The following is a 17,079-nucleotide window of genomic DNA, read 5'->3' on the forward strand; positions in this document are numbered from 1 at the left end:
ATATCTAGCATTGCTTTGTACATAATCCCATTTGTTGGAGGGAGAAATTGTTAACAAAAGATTACAGATAAGCGGACGGGATTTTTGAAATAGTGGGGATTTTTATGAACAGATACGTGTGAATATTCATGTCAATCAAGTATAGAACAATATATTTTGAGTTATCGAATAATTTTTCAAAGATTATTTTCTCAAAAAAAAAATCTTAATAAAAATTTTGTAAAGCCTCAGGATGGTCCTGTGTTTGATTTCCTCCAGAGACAATTTTAGTTCAGTTCTAGTTTAGTTTTAGTTCAGTTCTAGTTCAGTTCTAGTTCAGTTCTAGTTCAGTTCTAGTTCAGTTCTAGTTCAGTTCTAGTTCAGTTCTAGTTCAGTTCTAGTTCAGTTCTAGTTCAGTTCTAGTTCAGTTCTAGTTCAGTTCTAGTTCAGTTCTATTTCAGTTCTAGTTCAGGAATTATATGTCACAAACTTTCTATAAAAATGTTTTTATAAAATATTTTTTGAAACGTATACTCTATGATGGAATATATATTAGTTTCACTTTCAAACTTTATTTTATGTTTAATAAAAACTTGTTAAATGTAAACATGTTTTAGAAAATATAAATATAAACACGGTCTTTGCCTTATAAATTGTCACGATTATTTTACGTAAATAAATAAAAAAACCAGTTTGTTTTGTTTATTTAGCTTTAACAAACTACACAGTTTGTTTTCATAATATTTATATTTAAAAACAATTTTTTTATTTATAATTTTATTTTTATGCATGATAGCAGTTAATGTTAAACGATTGAAGTGATCGGAAAGTTTTTTTATTTTTCGTTAGATGATGAATCATTTGTCCCGCATCCATAGAAATCTGCCGATATTGAATTATATGTTTATCTTGTTTCTATAGTAAGTGGTATCATAACTAAAACTCATGATGTATTTTTTTGGCCGAAATATATGATTATTTGTTTCTAATTGAAACGTAATCATGTTAACGGGAGCCTGTTGTTGTTTATAGTGATTTAATTGATAAAGCAAAAAGTAATCAAATAATTGTTTTAGATATAAAAGCGGTATTAACTAGAATATGTTATTAGTAAATAAAAAACGGTATAGAGAAAACTGATAATAATAAACGTGTTTGACTCTCAGTTTTGTTTAAAATTTGTTTGGTGCTTAAGTGCTTTTTGAGCTTAAATATATTTGAAGTTCGTAAAAGTTAGTAGAGTTTTATTATCTGTTTGCATATATTTGTCTATTTTAAAGTTTTTTTGTTTTGTTTTTTTTTTTAAATCGTTAAAATTTTTATATATTCTAGACACCTAAAGCAATTAAAACAAACTTTAATAACATAATTTTTTTCATTAAAGTATTCTATTATAAAACTTTATTAGCTTCAGAAATAGTTAAAGAGTATTATCATTGTTATTTGTTTAGAGAGTAAGAATTCAATTTAAGAGAATGTAATTTTTAAAATTCAATATTATTTTTATTAAAGATGCAACTTTTAACTGTGGGATGTTATCGTTAACTTTTCGTTTTCTACTCTTAAATAATTTTGATAACCAGGTTGGCTGGTTTGTTTTTTTCTTATCGTCATTTTGTTAATGATTATTAACAAAAACGTACTATTGGCAGCTGTCTTTTTATCTTTTTTTTCGATTTTGTAGCCAAGATTTGTTACCAATAAATTTACACTCATAGTGTTCAGAACAAGTTTAGACCGTGTCGCGTGCGGTACGGCTACAAAGTTTAGTCTTGAAAAAAAAAGAAATAATTTAAAGTGTTTTACGAAATAAAATTTTACTAAAGAAATAAAATAAATTTGAAAATAAAGTGTTTAAATAAATAAACAAAATTATTTTAAAAAGGTGATTTTAAAGGATAATAAAAATTTTTTAAAAAAATTAAAATAAACAGAGAAATAAGATATGAATGATCTTAATGATCACATGACTAAAATAATATATTAAAAAATTAAAAATCCTGTTATTATTAGAGTCAGGATATAAAAAATATCAAATATCCTGTATGACATCCTTTTGTGCAAAATATTATAATTCTAGAAAATTAATAATCCTGTTATTATTAGAGTCAGGATATAAAATATCCTGTTTTACAAATTACAAATCTAAAATATAAATATTTTCCTTTTAGTTTAAAATCATTTACTATATTATCCTAGTGAAAGAAATGGATGAATGGAAAATAGGTTCTATATTTTTGTCTTTGATTAATAATATTTCTGATCAATGCTAAATATTTTGGAAAAAAGTTGTTGTTTTTTGGGGAACACATCTGGTGTCATAGAAAAATTATTTGCCAGAATTTTTTATACAATTTTATTCAAACATTTTCTTGGGGAAATGGTACTTTTGCTTAAATTATGATTTGGTCCTGTTTTCATTTCGGGTGAAAGGATATTTGAATTTAAGTTTTACCGGTTGACCAATCATTTGTGATCATATTTTGAAAAATGTTCATGCAGACAGAACAGAAATGAAAAATTGAGAGGAACTATAACAACATATCTATAAACAACACATTTTGATTTCTACAAAAAATTATCTATTAGAATAGTTTGCTATTTGCAATCTTATCGCAAAAATTGCTGCAGTTATTTTTAGAAATTTATGAAAATTCTCATCTTTAGTAACATTTACAAAGAAAAAAAAATCAAAAAATACATTTCAATTATCAAAACAACCGTCTGTCTGTCCGTTTGTCTGTCTGTCTGCCGTCCTTATGTCCGTTTGTCTGTCTATTTGTCTGTCCATGTAGTCAAACTACAGCTCGCAATTTTAAAGCTAATTAGATGAATTTTGTTACACGTATTACTTTTGACCCAATAACTCTATTGATTTTGAGTCATATCAATTATTTCACCCAGCTCACAATTATTTCAAATTAACTAATATCCTTACAAAAAAGGACCAACTACGTATTATACAAAAGCGGCCGTTATTTAACCTTAACCGCCTTGAAAATACTTGATTATCAACAAAATGTCAATAATAATCTCGGAAAATTCCGAAGATTAAACTAGATTATTGTATTACTTTTATTTAATGGACGGATGGACGGACGGACGAAAATATTGAAAAACAGCGATTATACTGATGTTTGTTGCGCTGATCTTAATAATGTATTCTAATCGGTATAGATTAAAGGTGGATGGACAGATGGACAAATAAGTTTATGATAGGAGGGTGTAATGTCTCCTCAGTTTAAATATTAATGTTATGTCCGTCCGTCTGTTTACCTAGTGCAGCCACGGATCCAGCTCGAGTGTGTGGGAAGGGAAATTTTCTTTTTTTTTCACTTATTTTCTTTTTTTCTTGTTTCCTTTTTCCTCATTTGTATATTTCGTATGAAAATTGTCATTTGGTGGTGGGGGTTGCTTAATTCCTTTCCATGGATCTGCGCCTGATCTAGTGTCCATGTTGTCCATATTAAACTTCTAATCAAACTCTAAGACGCAATTTTAAAAATCGTCCGTCTGTCCCTATATTAATCTTCTAATCGAACTTTATGACGCCATTTTGAAGATCGTTTCATAGCTGGCAATATCTTAATTATATATCATTATACCCTACACCACTATAGTGGGGAGGGTATTATGCGTTTGTGCTGAAGTTTGTAACACCCAAAAATATTAGTCCTAGACCCACCTTAAAGTATACGAATCGCCTCAGAATCACTTTCTGAGTCGATTTAGCTATGTCCGTCTGTCCGTCTGTCTGTCTGTCTTTCTGTCTGTGTGTCCATGTAAACCTTGTGCGCACGCTACAGGTCGCAATTTTCAAGGTAATTTGATGAAATTTGGCACATACTCTTTTTTTGGTTCAAGGACGATCGCTATTGAAAATGGTTGAAATCGGTCCATTATTTCTCCTAGCCCCCATACAACCGTACCCCCCGAATCGGGCCTTTAGGCTCATAAGTAGGTTAAATGTTTTTTAATGTCAACGAAAATCAGCAAAAATTAGTTTTATAGAACAATATTGATAAAACTTATAATTACTTATAAAACGATTAAAATCTACAAAAATGACTTTGTAGTAGACGTAAATTCATCTACCAAAATTTATAAGGATAGGCCCATATTTACCTCTTCTCCCCTATGAGCCCTCTTGCAGAAAATCTCTCTTTTTTGTCAACAATAAGTAAAACTATTCCACAATAAAACAAATTAAATGCTTTATTTAAAAAAATTCAAAATATTAACATACTGACTGGTGTAGGGTATCATATGGTCGGCAATGTCCGACTATAAATTCATACTTGTTTTTCATTTGTTTTGGTTTTAAAAGAAAATATGTAGTTTTTGGCAAAGAAACATTATAGAACCTTGCTCTAAACATGAGCTCTAAAACATTTAGACTTTGCTCTATCGCTTTACTTTATAGTGAGTGGTGTGATGCCATTTGCAATAAATTGTTTAATTCTAATCTTTAATATCATTCTTAGTGTAAATCTTATTTTACGTCAATTTCTTTGGAATGCGATTAAATATAAGATAAGGTTTTGAAATTTAAAAAGATTATAAATTTAGCTACTTATATTTATGAGCAAAACTTTTAAAATCAATAGTTTAATAATAAATATAACTGATTACAAATTATATTCTATGATGACAATAATTCAGTGGTAGATTAACAGATAGAAAGCTTTGACAGGAATTGGACCCCATAATCTCAAGCAAAACTAGTTTACTTTTCTACTCTCTCTTATATAAAGGATAACAACTTTAAAATAATTTCTAATATAAAACACACCTTCTATTTTAGATATTGCATATGTCATTATATTTAACAACATTTTATTTATAAATATAATAAAACAAAAACAAATACTCCATTCATAAATCTACTTTTAATCTTACATATACCAAAAAGCGTGTGACTTTTATGAGGGAGTTAAAGCTTTTTAACACTTTTGTGTTAAACAAAAATAGAAATGAATAAAAAAATTTTTAAGTGCATTAATAAAACAAAAAATTATACCAAATAAAAATTTCATTCCAACTTTATACCATAATAAACAAATTTTTATAAAAAAAAAAAACAAATTTTAAAATAATTACAATTATCTTTATAGCCAAAACATTATAACACTATAAGTATGTTAATTTTTATAAAATAATAAAAATAAGGGGATTTTGTTTTTTATCAATATAACAGAAAAATGCGACGTACTTTACTTTTTCGCATAAGTAGTAATTCATGATAACATTGGAAATTTCTTAGTATTTTCGTATAATGGATTTTCTTATTAAGCTGAAAATTTTGTATTGGTCATTTTAAGTTTTTTTTTTTTTTTTTTTATTTTTTGCGGCACATGTTTCTCTAATAGTATTATATGCATACATACATATGTACATTTATATTTATGATGATGATGGCTAATCTTTAAACTTTTTATTAGAACTTGACGAACAACGTCATTGAACCGTGTGCATTTAAATTCGACCATTTTGTTATTTATTATCTTTTTACTACAAGTAGCTAAATACTTAAGATTATTTTGTAGTACATACTTATGTTTAAAAATATTTATAGTATAGATGAATGAAATATTAAATACACACTAGATAAATTTAGATAAAATATTGAATATTGTTATTGTTTGTTAAAGATTTTATTGAGCAAATTTTTTATAGAAAAGTTTAATCAATATTGAACGAAATTTTCTATAGAAATATATACTTAATATTGAGCGAAATTTTTTTATAGAAACGTATACTCAATATTGAGCAAATTTTCTATAGAGAATTTTACTTAATATTGAGCTAAATTTTTTATAGAAAAGTTTACTTAATATTGAGCAAATTTTCTATAGAAACGTTTAAACTTAAAATTTTACTCAATGTTGAGCGAAATTTTCTATAGAAAATTTTACTTAATATTGAGCAAATTTTCTATAGAAACGTTTACTCAATATTAAACAAATTTTCTATAGAAACGTTTACTCAATATTAAACAAATTTTCTATAGAAAAGTTTACTCAATATTGAGCGAAATTTTCTTTACAAAAGTTTTATCAATATTGAGCGAAATTTTCTATAGAAAAGTTTGCTCAATATAGTTTACTCAATATTGAGCGAAATTTTCTATAGAAAAGTTTACTCAATATTGAGCGAAATTTTCTATAGAAAAGTTTACTCAATATTGAGCGAAATTTTCTATAGAAAAGTTTACTCAATATTGAGCGAAATTTTCTATAGAAAAGTTTACTCAATATTGAGCGAAATTTTCTATAGAAAAGTTTACTCAATATTGAGCGAAATTTTCTATAGAAAAGTTTACTCAATATTGAGCGAAATTTTCTATAAAAAAGTTTACTCAATATAGAGCGAAATTTTCTATAGAAAAGTTTACTCAATATTGAGCGAAATTTTCTATAGAAAAGTTTACTCAATATTGAGCGAAATTTTCTATAGAAAAGTTTACTCAATATTGAGCGAAATTTTCTATAGAAAAGTTTACTCAATATTGAGCGAAATTTTCTATAGAAAAGTTTACTCAATATTGAGCGAAATTTTCTATAGAAAAGTTTACTCAATATTGAGCGAAATTTTCTATAGAAAAGTTTACTCAATATTGAGCGAAATTTTCTATAGAAAAGTTTACTCAATATTGAGCGAAATTTTCTATAGAAAAGTTTACTCAATATTGAGCGAAATTTTCTATAGAAAAGTTTACTCAATATTGAGCGAAATTTTCTATAGAAAAGTTTACTCAATATTGAGCGAAATTTTCTATAGAAAAGTTTACTCAATATTGAGCGAAATTTTCTATAGAAAAGTTTACTTAATATTTAGCGAAATTTTCTATAGAAAAGTTTACATAATATTTAGCGAAATTTTCTATAGAAATATATACTCAATATTGAGCGAAATTTTATATAGAAAAGTTTGCTCAATAATGAGCTAAATTTTCTGTAGAGAACTTTACTTAAAATTTTACTCAATATTGAGAGAAATTTTCTATCCATTAGTTTACTCAATATTGAGCGAAATTTCTGTACAAAATTGAGCAAATTCTTTGTAAAAAAGTTTACTCAATATTGAGCAAATTTTCTGTACATAAGTTCACTCAATATTGAGCAAATTTTCTATACAAAAGTTTAATCAATATAAGCAATTTTTCTGTTCAAAAATTTATTCAATATTGAGTAAATTTATTCAAAATTTCTTAAACTTTTGTACAAAACAATTTTAGTATAAATCTTTCTTCAATTTCGAATAAAATATCTACAAAAAAAACTTTCCTCAAATTTGAGCAAATTTTTCTCAATTATGAGGAAATTTTCCACAAGAAGCTATTCTGATATTTGGATACACTTTCTGTAGAAATTTGGCAATTTGCCCACAGAATACTTTTCTCAAATTTTAAAAAATTTTGTATAGAAAATTTTCCTTCCTCAAATTTGTTGAAATTTTCTATAGTAATTATACCCTACACCACTATAGTGGGGAGGGTATTATACGTTTGTGCTGATGTTTGTAACATACAAAAATATTGGTCCAATACCCACCTTAAAGTATACCGATCGATTCAGAATCATTTTTTGAGTCGATTAAGACATGTCCGTCCGTCCGTCCGGCTGGATGGCTGTCCATGTAAACCTTGTGTGCAAGGTACAGGCCGCAATTTTCAAGATAATTTGATGAAATTTGGACCAAGCATGTTTTTTGGCACAAGGACGAAGCCTATTGAAAATGGTTGAAATCGGTCCATTATTTCACCTAGCCCCCATACAACCGTACCTCCCGATTTGAACTTTTTATGCTATAATTACGTCAAATATTCTGCTATCTCTCTAAAAATTGGCACAAATAAGTTTTATATAAGTATAAATGATACTGCAGATTTTCGTAAGGATCGGCCTATATTTGACCCTAGCCCCCATACAAACCCCCCTTCAAAAAATGACTTAAACGTCTAAAAATGACTTGTAATCATTTGTATCGCAATGAAACTCAACAAAACTAACTGTTATTTAGAAATATATCCTTTTCCCAAATTTACCGAGGATCGGCCCATATTTGACCTATATAAAGCCTCATTTAGAAATTTTAGTTTTTTATCAATAAATGGCTTAAATATTTTGGAATTATGGTAATATTCAACATAAAAGTTTCTTTATAAAAAATAAAAATTTTATAAAAGTAAAAATTGTAAAAATATACTCATGGTGTAGGGTATCATATGGTCGGCCATGCCCGACTATACTTTCCTACTTGTATTTTCTTAAAATTGAGCAAATTTCTCAAATTGTATTTACACAAATTATTATATTATTTTAATATTTTCAGATCTAAGTAAATAGAATTTTTAAACAATAATGGTGAATTTTTGGAATGCTTTAACACGCCGTAAAACTGATGATGTTGTTGAATCGGAATCAAAATTAGCTCGAGTTCTTAATGTTTTCGATCTAACAGCTTTGGGAGTGGGCAGTACATTGGGTCTTGGGGTTTATGTTTTGGCTGGTTCGGTGGCCTTTAATATTGCTGGTCCAGCAGTAACACTTTCATTTTTGATAGCAGCTGTAGCCTCAGCATTTGCTGGTATTTGTTATGCTGAATTTGCTGCAAGAGTACCTAAAGCCGGCAGTGCTTATGTTTATAGTTATGTGACAATTGGAGAATTTGTGGCCTTTACTATCGGCTGGAATATGATATTGGAATATATTATAGGTGAGATTTTTGTTTTAAATAGATAATTTAATTTTTTATTAATAATTATTTTAACACATATTAGGTACCGCCTCGGTGGCTCGTGGTTTTAGTGGTTACTTTGATTCATTGATTGATAGAAATATGTCGAAAGCTTTAGCAGAAGCAGTACCCATTAATGTTGGTTTCTTAGGAGACTATCCTGATTTTTTGGCTTTTGGTTTGATATTGATATTAACGGGTTTATTGGCATTTGGTGTTAAGGAGTCAAGTTTTCTTAATAACATTTTTACAACAGTTAATATGTTGACCATTTTAATTGTGATTATAGCTGGAAGTATTTATGGTAAATATATAAATTTATTTATCTCTATGTTAATATTTTCGAAATTAATTTCTTAATGTTTTTATTTAGCTGATAGTTCTAACTGGTCTATACCCCAGGACAAAGTACCAGAAGGCTTTGGTACGGGTGGCTTTATGCCTTTCGGTGTGGCTGGTGTTATGGCAGGAGCTGCCAAGTGCTTTTTCGGTTTTGTAGGCTTTGATGGTATAGCTACTACCGGCGAAGAAGCCATTAATCCCAAACGTAACATTCCTTTGGCCATTATTATTTCCCTCATTATTGTTTTCTTGGCTTACTTTGGTGTTTCTACGGTTTTAACTCTAATGGTGCCCTATTTTGAACAAGATCGTAATGCTCCCTTCCCGGCTGCCTTTGATGCTGTTGACTTAATCTCTGTTAAATGGATTGTTACTGGAGGTGCTATTTTTGCCTTGTGCACTTGTTTGTTGGGTGCCATGTTCCCCTTGCCTCGTGTTTTGTATGCTATGGGTAGTGATGGCATTCTCTTCAAGAAGTTATCCAATGTCAACGATTACACCAAAACTCCTTTAATAGCCACTATTATATCTGGTTTATTTGCTGCTACTATGGCCTTGATATTCGATTTGGATCAATTGATTGATATGATGTCTATTGGTACTCTCATGGCCTATAGTATTGTGGCCATTTGTGTACTAGTTTTACGTTATGAGGATGAGGGCATGTCAACGGATGTAACTCTTAATTTACCCACTATTATTAAACAACTTTTCAATGGTAATTCCTTTAGAGAACCCAATTGTTTAAGTTCTGCCATAACAAAAATTGGTGTTGTGGTCTTTGGTTTGATTTGTATTCTATGGTGCAGTTTGGATAAACTCTATACATTTGGCTCTACCAATAGTATAATTGCCTTAAGCGTTTTAGGCCTTGTATTAATAGTGATTTTAATAATAATTGCCTGTCAACCAGTCTCCATGGTAGAGTTGACATTTAAAGTGCCACTAGTACCGCTAATTCCCTGCATGAGTGTTTTTGCTAATCTCTATCTGATGTTCCAATTGGACATTAATACTTGGATTAGATTTCTCATATGGCTGGGCATTGGTTATATCATATATTTTGTTTATGGCATACGACACTCTACACAGATCACCAGAAACAAAAATCATGCTGAGGCTGCCAAGAAGGTGCAATTTACAAATATGGCCTTCGAACCTGACTGGAAATTAGAGAATGGTAAAGTTGAAAGTGCAAAATTATAAGCACAACATGAGCAGTGTCTAGGAAAGGCATTCTTCTCTGGCTAAATACTCTCATTCTCTCAGTTATAAACATGTACATAGAATTTAATTAATTAAGTTTCTACATTAAGTTAAACTTAAGTTAAACATAGTTTTGATAATGTTTTTTTTTACAAAAAATTAATAGTATTAAACCTTTAAGTATTAAGAAATATTTGCACAAATTTAGAATTAGTCAGTGGCAATGTTGTGTTCCAAAATTTGCTTCAACTTTGAAAAATTTTTACAGACATTTTCTATTAAAAGAATGGGGAACATTTTCTATAGAAATGTTTTCTCTGTAAAGTTTTCTTAATTTTGTCCATCTTTCTAAAAAGTTTTCTCTTAAATTTCAACAAGTTTTCTCTCTAATTTGAGGAATTTTTTTATTAAATGTTTACTCTAATTTGAGCAAATTTTCCATAGAAATTTTCTCTCAAATTTAAAAAAAATTTCTATAGATATTTTCTCTAAAATTTGAGGAAATTTTCTCTAGAATTTTTTCTCTAATTCGACCAAATTTTCTAAAGAAATATCTCAAATTTGGGCAAATTTTTCATTTTAATTTTCTATAGAATTTTTTCTCTGATTTGACTAAATTTTTCTGTAGAAATGTTACCTCAAATTTGAGCAAATTTTCTCTCACATTTGAGCAAAATTCTTATAGAAATTTTATGTAAAATTTGGACAAATTTTCTATTGAAATTTTCTCTCAATTATGAGCACATTTTCTATAGAATTTTTTTTCTATCAAATTGAAGCAAATTTTCTATTTCATCCCAAATTTGAGCAAATTTTTAATAGAAATTTTCTCTTAAATTTGAGGAAATTTTCTATAAAAATTCTCTCTCTAATTTGAGTAAATTTTCCAATATTCACTATAACTTAAGTAAATTTTTATATATTTTTTTTTAATTTGAAGCAATTTTCTATTGAAACGTTTTGACAAATTTGAGACCAAAGTTGGAGCAATATTTCTATAGAAATGTTGATTCAAAATTGGACAAATTTTCTTTTGAAATTTGTGCAAATTGTATGTAACTTTTAGCGAATTTTATGAAAACAATTCGCCTTAGTTTGAGGGAAAACTTTGCAAATAAAATGACTTAAATTTTAGTCAATTTTTTTTACAAGAATTTGGCTAAAATTTATGCAAATTGTACTGAAGTTTTGAGACATTATTCGTTTAAGTTTGAGCAAAAGTTTTACATAAAAAAAAAAAAAATATGCAAAAAACATGATAAAATATTGACATAAATTTTAGTAAAATTCTTATAAAAAAAATTTGACTTAATTTGCACAAACCTTTACTTTTGTTAATATTAATTTTATATATTTAAGTATTTTAATTTGAATCCCATAGTAGCGAATAAAATAATTGTGATATTTGTTAAATATTTCTAATTTTGATGTATGTATAGTATTATATCACACTAATTAAAGAAGTTGTATTTTAAAATTAAATAAATTAAAAAATAAAATATATATTTTTTTTTAATAAAATATACATAAGATTTTCAAACATTTTAAATATATGTATTTTTAAAGAGAAATTTTAATTATAACCCAAGGCAAGTATTAAAAATTCTTAATCAATGACTTGTGTGATTCGCAAACATGTTAATAAATTAAATTTATGCAAAAAAAATCCATTTCATTTAGTTTTCATCCTTTATTGTGTCACTTTAATTAAACTTTAAATAAGTTAATTTATATACTTACTAAATATAACATTTTTTATCAACTTGCATATTTACTAGTTATTCCGTTGATCTTAGTCTCTTGTATTATTTACATTTTTATTTTTTATTTTTTTAATTTAACTGCTACTGCTTTAAGCCCCTCATGTCAATTTAATTTGCATAACATTTGGTTTTTGGTTTTTATGTGTATTTGAAGAAGCAGCACAAAAATAGACATGATAAGAAAGAAAAAAACAACAATTCTAAGTTTTAAAACATACTATATTTCTACAAATAGATACTGTATATTTGTGTAGCAACATTTTTTACTTTCAGTTTAAAATACACATTTTCTATTAACTCTAATTTTTTGTGCGCTTGGGTTTTTTTATCCAATGTACTATATATATATTCCGTACTAGTTTCTTACATCTCTATAAGAATTTATATCCATTATTATCATTGCATGCTTTAGTTCTTCGGTTCCTTGGGGTATTTTTGTTATAGTATAAATAACACTGTTTCTATAGTATGCAGGAAATGAATTTTATAAATAATTATTTGTCTGTAACCACAGATTAGTTTTTGTGGTTGATCAATCTTGTACAGACAAATGAGTAGACAGATAATCAGGCTACTAGATAAAGTTAGAAATATACAGATTTATACACAACATTGAGCGATTCACAGACGAGTAATGCGACAAATATCTCAAGGAAAAGTTTTCTCAATTTTATGTGATATTTACATACAGAAAATTGTACTCAAATTTGGAAATATTTTTTACAGAAAAAACAAGTGAGAATATTATATATAATCTTATATACCCACCATCGAACTGTATGTCGTAAAAGAAATGTTTCCCTATAAACATCGGGGTGATATTTGGAATAGACTTAAGTCAATTATGGTACGAAGTCTTTTGATTTAAAAAAATATTAATTTTTAAAAACAAAATATTTTTATTTAATTTTTTAACCGTGAGCGTATGAGTAATTTTTTGAATACAACCTTATATGCGTCAATTATTAATCGATAATCATAGATTTTGGACATAGATTTTGTTTTGTATAGAACTTGTTTATGTTAAAGTTCATCGCTATACTGGTATTTTTAAATAAGGATAACTATATTTTAATAAACAATTTCTTCCGGGATGTCACCGGAGGAGATATCACAACTAAAATATCACACAGTTGGATGCTCCACATAGGCATGTCAGGAAGGACCTTAGTGTATACGAGGACAGCATACGAAGATATATGCAGGATCCCCTGGATTAGAGTTCGTATACAGCAGCTTTGAACGACATTCATAGAAACGCCATCAATACGGCGGTTTCAGTTTACCGCATGAATGTCGTTCTTGGAGGTCGCCCACCGTCTTTAACAGAAACATATACCCGAAACACATATTCAACTGTCCGGAACTGGGCTCCCCCCGGGGGCATGTTACCTTGGCGAAGACCTCCGCCTTGGTGTTATTGCAATCCCGGGGTATAAAGAGGGCCCAATACCTCCAATCTGACCGGGATTGAAAAATTGGTGTCTCAGTCTACTGCTTGGCTTAGTCCTTGCATAGATTGCCAGAGGTCTGACCAGAGCACCGCATAATCTGGTACTACGGGTGGCCAGTTACCCGCAGGACTATTTCCTGGCTGGTCAGTTGATTGAGGTTCCTTTGGGATCCAGGTAGTGGCTGTGGTTTAAACTCAAATTCGCGGGAAGAGTAAGTGGCGGTTAAAAGACTGATGCATGATAATAGTCAATATTTCATTGGTGTTATTGCAAGCCGGCGTATAAAGAGGTGGCCAATACCTATAATCTGACCGGGATTGAAAAATTGGTTACAGTCTACTGCTTGGCTTAGTCCTTCCATAGATTGCTAGAGGTCAGACCAGAGCACCGCATAATCTGGTATTACGGGTGGCCAGTTGCCCGCAGGAATATTTCCTTGCTGGTCAGTTGGTTGAGGTTCCTTCGGGATTCACGTAGTGGCTGTGGTTTAAATCCAAATTCGCGGGCAGAGTAAGTGGCAGTTAAAAGACTGATGCATGATAATAGTCAATATTTCGGGATAAGTTCGGTGCTGTTGCCGAGAACAACAGATACCCCGCAGTCGAGTGATGGATGAAAGGTATCATATATATTTGATATCATTGAATTTTCCTTCCTTGTCCAGATATGTTCAGGGTTTACTCTGTTCATATCGGAATTACCACATACTTGTACTTCTTAAAAAGTTATGACCGTTTAAGCTGTTTTTTTTGAGGTCCATTTGTATTGGGGCAATTAGGAAACGTTGACCGATATTGCCCATTTTCAATATCGATAGACAGATTGACGGACAAAAGGACGGATTGATAGGCATGCATATATCGTCTTAGAATTGAATGTGAACCAGATGTGTTACAAACGGAATGACAAAATCAATTCAATTGTCTTCATATCTATAGAAAATTGTCTTCATATTTAAGATAATTTTCTTTACAAAGACTCCTCAAATTAAAAGATTTTTCTAAAGAAAGGTCTCAGCAAATTTTAGAAAATTTTCTGTCGAAAAGTTTCCTTAAATTTAATAATATTATATAAAAAAGGTTCATCGAATCGGGACAAAATTATTATATGTAGAACATTTTCGTCAAATTAAGAAAACTTTTCCATAGTAAAATTTTTGCCAATTTTCTTTAAAATTTATAAAAAAGTAGATATTTTTTATTGGAAATTGTGTGTTTTAATGTTGGTAGAACATTTCATGAGTAAACGTGTACATATCTTTGAATATATGTATGTGTGGATGCGTATGAGTGTGGTATGGTGCATAGTGTAGTTTACTAATTAAAATGCTTATTTTGCTAATTTAAATGCTGGCATTTCTACTTGACTAAGCAGCAATTACTGCATGTCGTTACAAATTAAATAGTTTTTTTTTGCCACAACAACTTCCCTTCGACTTTTTCTAAATGTAAATATGGGTAAATGTGTAAATGTATGCGTGTTATATAAGGATATGAGAGTCTATCTAAATGTGGGTTTGGCTGTAGGTTTTCTGTTCTATAGATAACATGGAATGGGATTTGTTTAAGTTCATTCTTCTAGTTGTACTTTTTATCTTCTTTTGGTTGTTGTTGTTATTAGTTGGTATTCTTCTAGCGAGTAGTATTTAAGTTTTTTTGTGTATTGTCATTATGTGCATGACTTTTAACTTTTTATTCTATGTTGTTGCCATTTTTTTGTTATGTTACAAGTCAACTCAAGTTAGAATTTGTTTTATTTTTATTCGGTTGTATCTTTGCTCATTTTTTTTCTTGATTGTTGTTTTTGCTGTTAATGTACATTTTTATGTATAACAAACTATATTACTTTGGAGTTTATATTTAGTTGTCATTTGCCTTATGACTAAACATACGTACGTACGTACGGACTCTATTAAGTATCTAACATCTCATCAAAAACCCTTTCACTTTACTTAAGTCTAGGTATTACTTGTACTTGTTTAACTATTATTTATTCATACTTCTAGTACTGGATATTTTTTTGACATGTTACATGTGTACTTTAACATAATTACTTTTAACCATAAATTAACTGGCATTTATGCTAAATTGATATAATTATTTTCAGCAAACTAGAGGTAATTTACAAAGGACCATATGTGCAGGTTTTTGGTTTGGTTAAGAGAAATTTTTCTGATTTAAGAATGACCTGTTAGTTAGAGCATATAATTATATAAATTTAAGTTGCTGAATTGTTAAAAGAATTCTTACTTAATTAAGTTCCCAAGTTGTTTTATGTTATGTATGTATTTATGTTGATGAAATAAAAATCCAAAAATATATCCTTTTGATCACCTTTGATTACAAGCAAAGTTTTAAGTTAAATATAAAAAATAATGAAAAATTAAAACTCAATCACAAAATGCCTTAACAGAAGTTTTTTGTAAACATATTTTTTTTCTCTTAATATATCAAATACAAAAACTCTAAAAATCTATAAGAAATCTGTATAATAATTCAATACAATATTCTTAAATTTAAATGTTTAACAACTAACTGCTAAACAAATCCATACAAACGTTTCTATTTGTGACATCAATGTTAAGACATATATATCAAAATTTAAAGCTGCCTGAGTTGTGGCAGTTTAGGTGTGTGAGTGTATATGTATGTGTTTGTTTATGTTTGCATTAAAATGTCCCAGGTGTATATTTGAAATTTTCCATACTAAAGAGTCTTTGATAAAACCTGACAAATAAACAGAAGCCAGATGCTTAAAGAGAAGTGTCTTATGTATTTCATTTTAAGACTACGAGTAAAGAGTTGAGAGAAATGTTTAGATCGTAGAAATGTTTAACATCGTTGGTTGCTGACACTAAGGCATTTAAGCCAAATTGTTGTTGTACGAATTTGTTGTGAGTTATTTGCAATATTCATGAGGTCAGACCAGAGCACCGCATAATCTGGTATTACGGGTGGCCAGTTGCCCGCAGGAATATTTCCTTGCTGGTCAGTTGGTTGAGGTTCCTTCGGGATTCACGTAGTGGCTGTGGTTTAAATCCAAATTCGCGGGCAGAGTAAGTGGCAGTTAAAAGACTGATGCATGATAATAGTCAATATTTCGGGATAAGTTCGGTGCTGTTGCCGAGAACAACAGATACCCCGCAGTCGAGTGATGGATGAAAGGTATCATATATATTTGATATCATTGAATTTTCCTTCCTTGTCCAGATATGTTCAGGGTTTACTCTGTTCATATCGGAATTACCACATACTTGTACTTCTTAAAAAGTTATGACCGTTTAAGCTGTTTTTTTTGAGGTCCATTTGTATTGGGGCAATTAGGAAACGTTGACCGATATTGCCCATTTTCAATATCGATAGACAGATTGACGGACAAAAGGACGGATTGATAGGCATGCATATATCGTCTTAGAATTGAATGTGAACCAGATGTGTTACAAACGGAATGACAAAATCAATTCAATTGTCTTCATATCTATAGAAAATTGTCTTCATATTTAAGATAATTTTCTTTACAAAGACTCCTCAAATTAAAAGATTTTTCTAAAGAAAGGTCTCAGCAAATTTTAGAAAATTTTCTGTCGAAAAGTTTCC

At 29.1% G+C, this 17,079-nt stretch overlaps 1 protein-coding gene across 2 annotated transcripts; it reads left to right on the forward strand.

Annotated features, from left to right (window-relative positions):
• The first annotated feature begins 819 nt into the window (after positions 1-819).
• LOC111675499 (high affinity cationic amino acid transporter 1-like) lies at positions 820-10,705 on the forward strand. Of its 2 annotated transcripts, none has more exons than XM_046950621.1 (4): positions 820-899; positions 8,314-8,697; positions 8,762-9,022; positions 9,092-10,705. In XM_046950621.1, exons 2-4 carry the CDS (start codon positions 8,343-8,345, stop codon positions 10,264-10,266), a joined length of 1,791 nt encoding a protein of 596 aa, XP_046806577.1. In that variant the 5' UTR covers positions 820-899; positions 8,314-8,342; the 3' UTR covers positions 10,267-10,705. The 2 variants fall into 2 exon arrangements, with proteins under 2 accessions (XP_046806577.1, XP_023292037.2); XM_023436269.2 differs by lacking the exon at positions 820-899 and adding an exon at positions 1,724-1,864.
• The last annotated feature ends 6,374 nt before the right edge of the window (positions 10,706-17,079 follow it).

Source organism: Lucilia cuprina, chromosome 4 (genome assembly GCF_022045245.1).
Source record: "Lucilia cuprina isolate Lc7/37 chromosome 4, ASM2204524v1, whole genome shotgun sequence".
NCBI classification, from domain to species: domain Eukaryota; kingdom Metazoa; phylum Arthropoda; class Insecta; order Diptera; family Calliphoridae; genus Lucilia; species Lucilia cuprina.

Excerpts from the sequence above, each read along its gene's own strand:
- LOC111675499 (XM_046950621.1), top strand. The coding sequence starts at position 8,343 with ATGGTGAATTTTTGGAATGCTTTAACACGCCGTAAAACTGATGATGTT. Across the intron at positions 8,698-8,761 it reads GATATTGGAATATATTATAG|GTACCGCCTCGGTGGCTCGT; the intron begins GTGAGATTTTTG and ends AACACATATTAG. Across the intron at positions 9,023-9,091 it reads TATAGCTGGAAGTATTTATG|CTGATAGTTCTAACTGGTCT; the intron begins GTAAATATATAA and ends GTTTTTATTTAG.